We start from the raw sequence: 12346 nt of genomic DNA on the forward strand, positions 1-12346 counted from the left end.
TGAGATGTGTTTTATTTTCATTCAACATACAAATAATTTTCTATAATATCCCAGGGCAAACTGGAGAATTTGGCAGTCCGATTAGGGGGGCTCCCCTCAGAGGCCCATGGGCCAGTGGCATTGGCGTGGAATGCCCGGGTTCACAGTGCAGCTTGTGGACGTGTCCATCTTGCAAGTGGCTCTTCCTCCACATCATGACTGAGGGGTCTCAGAGATGATGAGGGCAAGGTTTCCTCTGGGCTCTTAGGAAATCTCACTCCGCCTTCCTTTCTGCTCAGTGGTCTCTTTGGTCAGCAGGATGTTCTTCTGCGTCTCCATCTTCTTCAGCTTGGCCTTATCGAAACTGGCAGTTTCCCCCATGTCTGGTTTGTCTGCCATTTTCTTAAAACAATGCCAAGTGTCTCGCTCCAAGCCCGAGTTCCTGGTGCTCCCACGCACGTTGCTGTAGCAAGAGACTCACTGAGGCTTATATTCATGAGTCAAGAAATGCTTCTTTCACTTGGAGCTACTTTCTTGAATTACTTTTCTGCTAATTTCTTTCCCTATTTTGTTTCAGTTCTTTCTGGAAACACTAACACTCCTCTGTTTCATACACTGAACATATCTACTTTTCTTTGCCTTGGAGTTTTTCTTTGTATTTCTGTAAAAAATATCTGGGATGTGTACTTGATTTTTATTCCAATTTTTCTATTGATCTTTGGTTTCTGCTATAATTTTCACTTTGCAACAGCTTGTTGTCTTCTTTTGTGATTGTGTATGTGCACTTTTAGTAGCATTCTATTTTTATCTCATAGCTTCTCTGAGAATGTTAATTTTTTTTTTTTTGCTTGATGCCACAGATCAAAACCTGGGCTTTCCATATGCTATTGGCAAATGTCCTACAAGCCATTAATAATGATTTTTTTTAATCTATACTTCTTAGACTGATTCTTCCATTTTGTTTTGTTTTGCCCTTGTCTTTTCCATGGTAAAGGCTTTCTTCAAATGTTTGATTCTTGATTGCCCATTTATATTCGAGAAAGTTACAGTTAAAGGTTTCCTAGTTGTGTTGGTTAATTTACCATAGGATAATTTGTCTAGAAATTTTTTTGTGCAGGATGTCACATTTTTCTCTTTAGCTAGCCAAATTTTCTGGAAAAGTATCTTCCACCTCCAGGCTTGAGATTAATAAACCTATAGACCAGTATTGCTAGAACTGTTAGAGAACAAATTGGAAGCTCAAGGTTCAGTTGGTAAACTTGCCCTTAATCCCTTGTAAACTTTCATTTCATCCTTGTTGTTCCAGAATCTCTGTCCTTAGTTTTTGCCTGATGCCCCTCATCCAATGCTAATCTGTTTCAGCTAATCTGTTTCAGCCTGTGCAAAGAAAAGTCATCTGCAGGACTTTGGAAAGGAGAATGGACCAGATATAGGATGTAGAAGAAAAGAGTGATCTACTGCTTAATATTTCTTAATTCTATTTTCAGCTCCACTTTCAACAGCATAATTACCTAGTTCCACTAATTTCATATCCTTTGTAGAGTTCCCTACTATAAATCTAGTTTCCATTTTCAAAGTTTCGTTGTTATTTTTTATCTTGTTTTCATCCTACTGATTTTTATGATGTTATCTTTTTTCTCTTTTAAAAAATTTCATTACTGCTACTTTGTAGGTGTTTTGGAATGCAGCAATGGTAAATGCATGTTTCATCTTCAGAGACCTTAATGGTCTCCTTTCTGAATCTTACCTCCTTCCAATTCACTTTCATGTTATTCTCAGAGAGATCTCGATAAAAGGATAATGTGTTCCAGTTCTCTCTGTATTAAAATTCCTTGCTAGTTCTGAGTACCCAGTGATAAATTCGGGTTCTCTGCATAATATACAAAGTGCTGTGGATAAGCTAACCCCTACCTGTTTCTTCTACCTTATCTCTTATTTGCAGCATACCTTTTAAAGAGATATTTATGATTTCACAAGCATCTAATGTTTTTTTCTTCTTTCACATTTTTACTTGTTCAGTTTTTCAATCTTAAGTACTGAAGTATCTATCATTGTCTGCCTAGTAGCTGTTCCCACATTAAGATGTAGTGTAAGAGCCGTCACTTCTATCAAATCTTCCTTATCATTCTAATTATTCTTTATCCTCTTCTTTGTGTCCATATTATGTGATATAGTACATATTTTCAGCACTTATTATACAATACTATAGTTAGTATTTATTTGCATATCTGTTTCCTGGAATTTGAACTTGTACATAGAGATTATACCACAATTATCTATTTTCAGAATTTAGCTATGCCTGGGCAGACAATATCTATTTACCAATCCATCCACCCATCCATCCACCCACCTTCATAGAGAGACAATTGATAGATAGATGATAGATACAGATATACACTGATTTTTCTTTTTTATTAGTATATGCTTGCAGTACATAATATTACATTCATTGTGAGGAGCTGGTACATATAAACCATACTTCTTAATTATTTTCCCTCATTCTTCTGCTCCCCTCCCCCCTCCTTTATCTCTTAGGCCCCTTCAGGTCAATATAATTTAAATTTAATTTAATTTTATAACATGTTTGCAATAAATGAAGTTAACACTCATCTTAGGGAATAGGTACAAGTACATAACAGAACTTTATTCTTTTTTAAATCCCCTTCCTCAACCCACCCACCTGTATCCCTCCATCTTTAAATCCCCTTTCCTCATTTTCATTTTTGTCTTATTGTTAGTTCATGTTTATGTCATATAATAGTCACAGTCCTTGTGGACAATTTTTATATGTAATTGAGCCATCTTAAATCTTTTTATTTCCTCTTCCCATCTCTTCTTTTGCCCTCATTCTCCTGGGCCCCTTTCCATTTGCACAAAGAGCTATCTCTTTGTTTCCTTACACAAATCCTTTATTTTATGTTTTACTTGTACCTTGCCTCATCAAATGAGAGAAAGCATATGGTATTTAAGTTTGTGTGTCTGTTTTATTACACTTAACGTTACATTTTCCATGTGTGTTTATTTCCTACAATTATCTTAAATTTATTCTTTTTATAGCTGAGTAGTATTCCATTATGTATATAGTTGCCATATTTTCTTTATCCAGTCATCTGTTCAAGGCCATACAAGCTGCTTCTAGGATTTAGCTAATTAGAACTGTGGTGCTGTAAACATTTAGATGCATATATCCAGGCAGTACAATGTCTCTGGCTCTTTTAGGAAGATACCTAGATCGAATAGAATTTCTAATAGTAGTTCTTTGAGAAATTCTTGATTTCTTTGACCTGTTGGCTTATCAGGAGTGCGTTATTGAGTTTTCAAGTGCTTATAAATTTTCCATGTTTTACTCCCTCTTGTTGATTTCTAATTTGATTACACAGTGGTCTGATAGTAAACACATAGTGATTTTGATTCTTTTATGTTTATTTAAGCAGGCTTTGTGTACTTTGTGTGTATGATCTGTTTTGGAGAATGTTCTATTGCTGCAGAGAATAATGTGTACTCTGTTGGAGTAGGGTAAAGCACTCAATAAAGTTTAAGTCTGTATGTTCAAGGGTGTGGTTCATTTCTCAGATTTACTTATGGATATTTCATTTAGTTCATCTATTTTCAAAAGTAGGATATTGAGATCCTCCACTATGACTGTATTTATTTGATATTTTATGTCCTGCAGTATTCATTTATAAAGAGAGATGCTCCAATATTTGATACGTATATTTTTATCAACAATATCTCCTCTTCTCAGATTAGCCCCTTAACTAGTATATAGTAACCTTCTTTGTCTTTTCTGCAAAGTTTTAGCTTGAAGTAATTGTGTGCTTAGAATTGTTACCCTGTTTGCTTTTGGGTCATGGTGTGTGAAACCATATTTTCCATGCTTTGATTTTTTTGTCTATGAATATCTTCTTGGATTAGATGGATTTCTTGAATGCAACAAACTGGATATGTTTTGATCCAGTCTGATAAACTGTTTTGTTAAGGCTGTTACATGGAGGGCTATTACTGAGAGGTAGTGATTAATTCCTAACATTTTGCTCTTTCTCTGTTGTTGACAGCTTCATTTTTCTTTTCTTTTTTTTTTAATCTAATTCACCATGCTTGATGTATTCATTCCATCTAGATTTTTGGCTTTGTTGGTTTATTTCTTTTTTAAATTTTATTGAGAAATAAATAGCAATGAGACAGTTTCAGATCAAATTGCTAGGACAGTTTCAATAATTAATACATTGCATACTGCCTTCCTACTGGTTATTTGTTGTACAAGATGCAGACGTCATATCCTATTTACAAACACTATTAGAACAAATCCCTCTATTCCTTGAATTAAGAGAATGTAGCTATATATCTCTCCTAACCATTTTGAATACACAGATACAAAATGATCATTTATCTATATCCCCTTTTCTTGTTTAGTTCCATCATTTAAATATTATAGGTGTGTGAACTCAGCAAAATATTCCAAACTAGTCCAGGAGTCCATAATAGTACTGGGTCTTCCACTTGACTGGCAATGTCAGAAGTTGTTGACCTGAGTCCCCTACAGCTCAACATAACAGCATGGCTTTATTTCTTGTACTTTGCTTTTGTACTTTCTGCTGGATGGTTAAGAACAAGATAGAGCAAAACCTATGTAACAAGAATTGTAGCTTTTGGATCTGATAAGGTCAGTGAAATCCCCTCAGGATTTATCCTGAGACCCTGTACCTCAGATTGTAGATCCTTTGTCAGTGTCAGCCATGTGGTTAAGTCATGGCCATTGCTTGGTCAATGTGCTCTCTGTGAAAGCCTGAGAGAATATTTTTTTCTCCATTGACTCTCCTTAGGCACACTCTACATCATTATTCACTTTCTTGTTTGGCCCCATAATCTCCTTGATCAGAAAATTTGGGACACAACTGAATTACATGATGTTACAGTACAGGTTCTCATATGTCCTGAGTCTTAATTGACCTTGGAAGGCTAGGGCCAAAATGTTGGCTTTCCTTGTGGCCCTCTTTTTTCTCTAATTTTTGGTCTGCAAACTTAGGTTGTTAACCCTCCAGAAGAGAAACTTATTGTTATTACCATATAACCTAGGCTGTTGAGCTTAACCTCACTATCTGTCTGAATATCAAACATCTTAGGCATAATATGGAACAAGTATTTTTCATATAGTATTGATATATTAAACTTTAAGTCCGTACAGAATATGACAAAATTTTTAGAAAATTAAACTATATTTTCAAAATAGGAATAAAGAATTGTATATGTTTACACATAAGTCCAGAAATCTAACCATATACAGCATTGTTGCAGGACAGTCCTGCAACACTCCTTTTCCTGTCTCCTGCCTTCATTCACCACCCCTTTCCTTTTTAAACAATCATCTACCCGAGAGACAGCACGGCAGCAACTGGTGTGTCATGACAAGCAGCACATATTCAGAAGACCAGAATGACAGGCACTCCAAGCATGCACAGGAGATGGTTTCATTTTTTCTGTTTAGATTTTTTAGTATTTTCTGGAATGCTGGTCCAGTATTCATAAATCTCTCAAGTTGTTCCTTTTCATGAAACGTCCTTATTCATCTAGATAGGAAGAAAACCTTTGCTGGCTATATTACTCTGTTTTGCAAGCTGATTATTTTTAGGGCTTGAAACATTTCACTTCAAGCTCTTTGGCCGGTAGTTTGTGTTGAGAAGTCAACTATAGTTCTAATGTGACCTTTAGTATGTCATTTTTTGTGTTTCTCTGACACTTTTAAAATACTATTGTTGAATGTCTGGCATTTTAATTATGATGTGTCATGGGAGATTCTTTTGTTACCATGGTCAGTGTTCTGTAAACCTAGTTTACTTAGACCCTGAACTCTTTTCTTAAATTTGGGGAGTATTCTACTATGATTTTGGTAGACAAAATTTTTTATTCCATGTTTACTGTCTTCTACTTTCTCTCTAACTAAAATTAGCATTAGCTGGGTCTTTTAGTGTCATCTAGTAGCTTTTGGATGAGTTATTCTTACTCTCCTCTTTTTTTTGAGTATTCTGTGATTACTTAGTCATAGTTTAACATTTTGTCCTTGGTTTTAGAAAACTTGTCTCTACATTGATCATTTCTGCCTTTTTAAATTTTGTTACCTTTTCCTTTATTCTCTATTTTGGAAAATTTGTCATTCAGCTCTTCCAATTTTTTATTTGTTTTCTTCAAATTGCATTACCATTTTTGTATGATAATTCCATAAACTCTGAAGTTATACCCTTTTTGAGCTTGCCAGGTTTCTTTATTATTTATTTATTTGTTTATTTATTTAGCGGAACCTGAATTGAACTCAGACCCTTGTGCTTGCCAGGGAAGTGCTTATTCTACTGAACCATTTCCCCAGTTCCTTTTTCTCTCTTGTTTAAACAATTCATAGCCCTCTGCTATCTGGTCTTTGCTTTCTTCTCTATCTGTGCCCCCTGGATCTACCTTTGGAGAGATGGAGAGCCTTAAAGGTCTTTTATTGCCTTGTTTTCCCATGATCCTGTGTGCATATATATCTGGGGTTTTTTTTCCTCCATGTTTTCCCTTTTTTATTGTTGAGGATTTAAGTCTTGTGTTAAGGAGTTTGTAATCGATAAAATATTTTTAGTAAGATACTGCTTTCCTGTGTTGTGCATTCAGTTTTAGTTTTCCTAAGATAGTATTTAGCTCTTTAGCTATTTAATTTACATGATTGTGGGCCGGGGAGATGGTTCAGTAGTGCAAGAGCCTGAGTTCAATCCTTGGTTCCAGCCAAAAATAAATAAATAAATAAATAAATAAATAAAGTAATTTACATGATTTTACTCTGTACAGAACCAATCATATATTTTGCTTATATGTGATAGACCTGGAATTTATACTTCTATCCTTTATTAGTACTCTCTATAGCCTACATTCAGTTGTTATTAGCAGTTATCCTATGATGTGGAAAGAGAGGTGGAGAAGAAAAGATGAAGGGATGGGTGAAAAAAGGAGGATAATTGTATATAGAGAGGACCAGGTAAATGGGGGAAAAATTAGTATGGGATCAGGTTCTATTGGAGAACTTTTAGTTTAATTGAAGGGTTAGTGTTGAAGGTTTTACGATTTTTATGATCCTCAGGATGTGTTTTAGAGGAGGGTAGTATACTTTGCAATTGAGGAAAGTTAAAAGGCTGTCAGAACCTATTGACAAATTTGTGTACCTGTAATGTGGCAAAGAGGCAAAGCAAGACAAGGGGCTAGGTAATTTAAGGAAGAATGAAAAGAATAGAAAGAGAGGCCAGACAGTTAATACAAGAGAAGGAAGGAGTGCTTGTAATCCCAGTACTCGGGAGGCTGAGGCAGCAGGATCACTGTGAGTTCAAGGCCAGCTACATAGTGAGACCCTGTGTCACAGAGAGAGGGGGAAGAGAGAGAGAGAGAGAGAGAGAGAGAGAGAGAGACAGACAGACAGACAGACAGACAGACAGACACAGAGACACAGAAACACAAAGAGAAGAAAGAAGAGATAAGAGAGACACAGTTAATATAAGAATGTGTGTTCAGGTCATATGTGACTACTTTGCCATAAAGGCCGGTCATTCACACCTTTCCCTTCTTGCCGAAATTGCAGACTGATTATATGAAACCACACCAGTATCATTTCTGTCCTTTCCACTACCAAGGTCAAGCAAACCCAATTTTATGAATTCACTCTGCCAGCTTATAGGGCAAATCTTACCCTGCCCATTTTGGCCTAGGAACATATGATGGCAGAATCTGGACAAGTTCACTAACAAGGCAAAGATCAGGGAGTTGCGGCATGCTCAGGGGAGCCTGGGGATCCACAAATGTATTCTCCCTCTGGCTGGGGATTCTGCAGGAGATGGTGGAGCTGCTAGGAATTCTGAAGCATCTGGCTTAGAATCTTGGGATTCAGCAATTCATAATCAGGAGTGCTTTTGAACTGTGGAAATCCCCAGTTCTTGTTCACCATTTATCCTCTGTCCAGGTTAGGGGTTGCAGGAGTCCTCTTTCCCTTGGTGAGTTCTAGTGAAGACACAGTCAGGCTGCAGTACCCTGACCTACCCACTCTCATCTTATTAGAGCTAATGTGGTCAAAGCGCTAATACAGAGAGTCTGAACCAGGACTACACTCTAGCACCCATTCATTGTCTTCTCCCTCAGCCATTACAAGTACTCTCATAAAGGCTGGTGATGCACAACAGCCACACTGGCTGCTTAGCTCTCCAGGGATCCAGTTCTTAGTTTTCACCTATACATAGCATCTTCCCAATTAACATTCTAATTCAAGGTGTAAGACCCTCCTCTGCTTCTGGTACCTGAGGTTTCAGTGGGTCTTCTCTGAGTGTTTTTCGTGCAACTCCTCCTCTAGTCAATCATGTTGAATGTCCAGTATATTTTTTCAGTTTATTTATCTACTCATATGTACACAGCAGAATGTATTCAGCTTTTGATGGAGATACAAAGCTGCCAAGAGTGTACATGAATATCATTCCATGTTATTTAATATTCTACATTTTAATGACTTGTATGTATTCCATTGCGTGGATATGCTATAGGCTTTAAATTTATACCCCATTGTTAAATATTGATGAATATTTCTAATGTTTTCTTAAATTTACTGCAGTAAACTTAGCTATAGGTAAATTTTAAGATCCAGCCATGATTATTACACATGAGAACAACTTTTAAATAGCCAGCCAAATAGCTCAGTGCATTAAAGCACATACAAGCAGGCACAGGGACCGGGGTTCGATCCTCAGGCCTGCCATGCCAGCCTCACCCCTGGGGTGTGCTGAGAGGACAATTGAGATTGGGCATGGTGACACAGGGCTGTAATCCCAGCACTTGGGAGGCTGCAAACAGGTGGATCACTATGAGTCTGATCTAGTAGTGAGATCCTGAACACCCTTCCCTAAAATACAAAAAAAGAGTACAACTTTTAGAAGTTAAAATGCTCACTAAAGAATAAAAAATTAATCCTTTTAATTTATATTTTCTTTTTGGTAAGTTGTGCTAATTTGTATTTTCACTGGTAACTTGTTAAAGTACCAATTTTTCTGTACTCCTAGTATTAATACTTCCATCATCACCATTAATAGCATCATCATCCTTTACCAGATTTATTGGTGAGAGTAATATTTCTCTGATCAGATTTTCATTCTTCTGTTTACTCATGATAGTAAATGTTTTTAAATGTTCATGATAGTTTTATATCATTTTATAGGTTGTTCATTTGTCTTTTGACCATTCTTCTACTAAAATATTTTTTCTCCTAATACTTCAATTATCTTTCTAGAAGAGATGTACTATAAGAGCAGGAGAGTACAATGGATTTTTTTGATAGTGCATGAGATGCTATACAATAATGTGTATAAATAAATTAAATACAGTAAAATGCTGTCTTTAGTTTTAATGACAAAATTTCTTATTTTATAATCTTTTAAATATTTATCTATTTACATGTTTTGTACACGGTTAGATTCATAATGATCCTTCTGTCTCAGCCTCCCCAGCTCTGGGGTTGCAGGCCTGTGCCACCACTTCCCAGGGTTGGCACAGCATGTGCCACAGGGATCAAACCTGGGTCCTTGCTCTTGCTAGGCAGAAGCTTATACTGCCAAGCTGTCTTCCCAGCCCCTATAATCTTTCTTAAAAGTCTTTAAAATTTTACCTGAAGTATTTATAAGTGGGCTAAGCTGAATAAAACATCGGTTTCCAGGGGCCGGGGAGATGGCTCAGTAGAATAAGCACTTGCCTGGCAAGCAAAAGGGCCTGAGTTCAATCCCCAGTTCCACAAAAAAAAAAAAAAAATTGGTTCCCAAATCATAATGGGACTGGCTGGAAGCAATTCTAACGAAAACTTTCCCAACAAAATAAATCATATTTTTAAAATATTTTAAGCACACAAATAAATCATAACCATTTATCCACTTAGCTAAGACTATCTAGTTCTATAAACACATGCAGTTCACTATTAGAACATTTTTTTTCTTGCTAATTTAGTTATTTTACATTTCTATCCCAAATTCCTAGCAACCACTGATCTACTCTTTGTATGTATAATTTGCCTTTTCTGCAGATTTTGTAGAAATGGCACCATATTGAATGTGGCCTTTTTTTTAAAAAAAAGGCTCGTATTTAAATTTTTTAAATTATTTATTTATTTATTTATTTATTTATTGTGTGGCCAGCTCAGCCCACCAGGGGGCGGGGCTGGCTGTCATGTGGTGCTGGGGGATTGAACCGCGGTCCCTGCTTAGCTTAAGCTTGTTCTAAGTAGGTGCTTCAGACCACTGAGCCATCTCTCCAGCCCAGAATGTGGCCTTTTATGTCTGGCTTCTTTTAGTGTTTTCAATATTCATTCATGTTGTAACATGTATCAGTGCTCCATTTTTTTATATTGTAGTATAACATTGTATTGTACGGATATACTAAAGTTTAAAAATTGTGACTATAATTTTTTTCCTATTTTCATATTGTTCAGTGTCATTATTTTTGAATAATCTCAAAATGTATATGGCATATTTTCCCTAACAAGTTTTGACTGCTATTAGCATTTTCCTGCTAGTGTAATACATAATTCAATGACTGAGGTTTATCACTGAACCAGAATTCTGGCATTATTATGTATGCAGGTACAGTGTTTACCGTTATGCAATGAAAGTCCTAAAAATTTAAAGTTTATTAATACAGAAGTATTTCTGGGAATTTAATTAGAAGATGTGTCAAAATATTTTTAGCATGGTTCCCTTAATACTAACTTTTGTTTCTTGACATCTTATTGATTTTTAAAATTGTTATAAACATACACCTTTGAATTTACTATGTATCAATCAGAAAATTAAAAGAATGTGCTTACATTGACATATGTGATCTCAAGTTAATGGTTTGTGGTACTGTTAGTTTGTGCTTCTGTAACATTAAAAATGTAATTTAGGAGAAAAACTTGAACTATGGAATTAGTTATTACAGCAAAAGAGAAATGTATTTTTCCAGGCTCAACATACACTATGTTTCTAGCTTTTTGGTAGACAGCCATCATTTAAATCACTTTTTCTTAAACTGTGATCTTGCAAAAGAGCTATCCTTTAAAACAGGATGAAATAGTGCACTTTGCACATTCAATAAACATCAGTGCTACCCCAATTGGCTTGAAAAACTTCAAGTGCATTTTTAAATTGATCGTGTTTTTCTTTTGGAAAATTTTTCTTTTTTCTTGGGCATCAGTTATTGCTTATGCTCTTAAGGATTAATGAACACTAAAACCAATGATGAACTTTACTTGTGTATGTTGATTTAAAAACTCAGATTGTCACATTTACTTCAATAGTTTATTTTACTGACAGAAGAGTGCTATTTTATATGGTGAAGTCAGTGCCATTTTGTGATGCACTGCCCCTGAGAAAAGCTGAGGATCACCAAGTTAAATAAGTCATTAGAAAGCATCAGAAATGTAAATATTCTCAGTATACTCACTTGCTTATAGGTACCTAAGACCCACCAAAAATGTATGCCCTCAGTTTAATGACTCCCTCAGATAGTACTTTTAAGCTGTAACGAATGAAAAAGCCAGCTAACAGTTTTTTCCAACAAAATATGAGTGTCAAGTAGACTTATTTGCATGACAGCTAGGCAGAGTGGAAAAGGAACAAATTTATCCACTGTTTTGTTTGCGTTTTTCATTTTAAAGAGAAAAAAACCTAAAATTTCAAAAGGCCACTGTTTTCATAGTTTCTAAACAGCCAAATATTTTTTCTTGTATTCTGTAAAACTTAAAGCTATTAAAATGACATTTAAAGTTTTATAAATCATAATGAGGGACAGTACGTGTTATTCTGTTCCTGGAACATTTTTACTTCCTATTAATGATTGTGTGACTTTTTCCCCTGTAGGCATGTCGAAAGAAGGTAGAAGAGGTAAAGTTTTTTGAAGATTGTCTTCTCAAGGAGTGGCAACACAATATGAAGATCTCCTTTAATTAAATGACTTATCTCTAGCATGCTCTTTTGGGATTATTCATGACCTATACATTCTTGTGGTATTAATAGAGTAGTATTTACAGGTACTACTTAATCTTTGCTTGAAAAAAAGTGTGCATGCATTTTTTTCCATTGAAATATTGCACTGTTGCAGATTATACTGTAGTGTTACTTTCAGAATTAAATAAAAGCTACTACTGGTCCAGCAGCAATCTATTGGGTGTTTATTCTGTGTGTGATGTATATTTTACCCACCTAGATTTCATATCCTATTACCAATTCATATATTCTTTCTCACTGCAAATGAATTGTGGAGAGATGTTTGCCACAAAGTACATGACAACCTGCCTTTACTGTGTGCTTGTTTTATTCAGTGTAAAGTGCTAGACACTGTATAA

General features: G+C 35.6%; 1 protein-coding gene across 1 annotated transcript in view; it reads left to right on the forward strand.

Moving 5' to 3' along the window:
- Positions 1 to 12133, forward strand: part of Nup62cl (nucleoporin 62 C-terminal like) — a 112609-nt gene extending 100476 nt beyond the window's left edge. Inside the window, exon 8 of the mRNA XM_023708002.1 lies at positions 11862 to 12133. Coding sequence (XP_023563770.1) covers positions 11862 to 11880 — 19 coding nt within the window. The 3' untranslated portion in view covers positions 11881 to 12133. The remainder of the gene's footprint in view (positions 1 to 11861) is intronic.
- Positions 12134 to 12346: the final 213 nt, after the last annotated feature.

The sequence above is a fragment of the Octodon degus genome, unplaced genomic scaffold, assembly GCF_000260255.1.
Source record: "Octodon degus isolate 3935 unplaced genomic scaffold, OctDeg1.0 scaffold00321, whole genome shotgun sequence".
NCBI lineage: Eukaryota > Metazoa > Chordata > Mammalia > Rodentia > Octodontidae > Octodon > Octodon degus.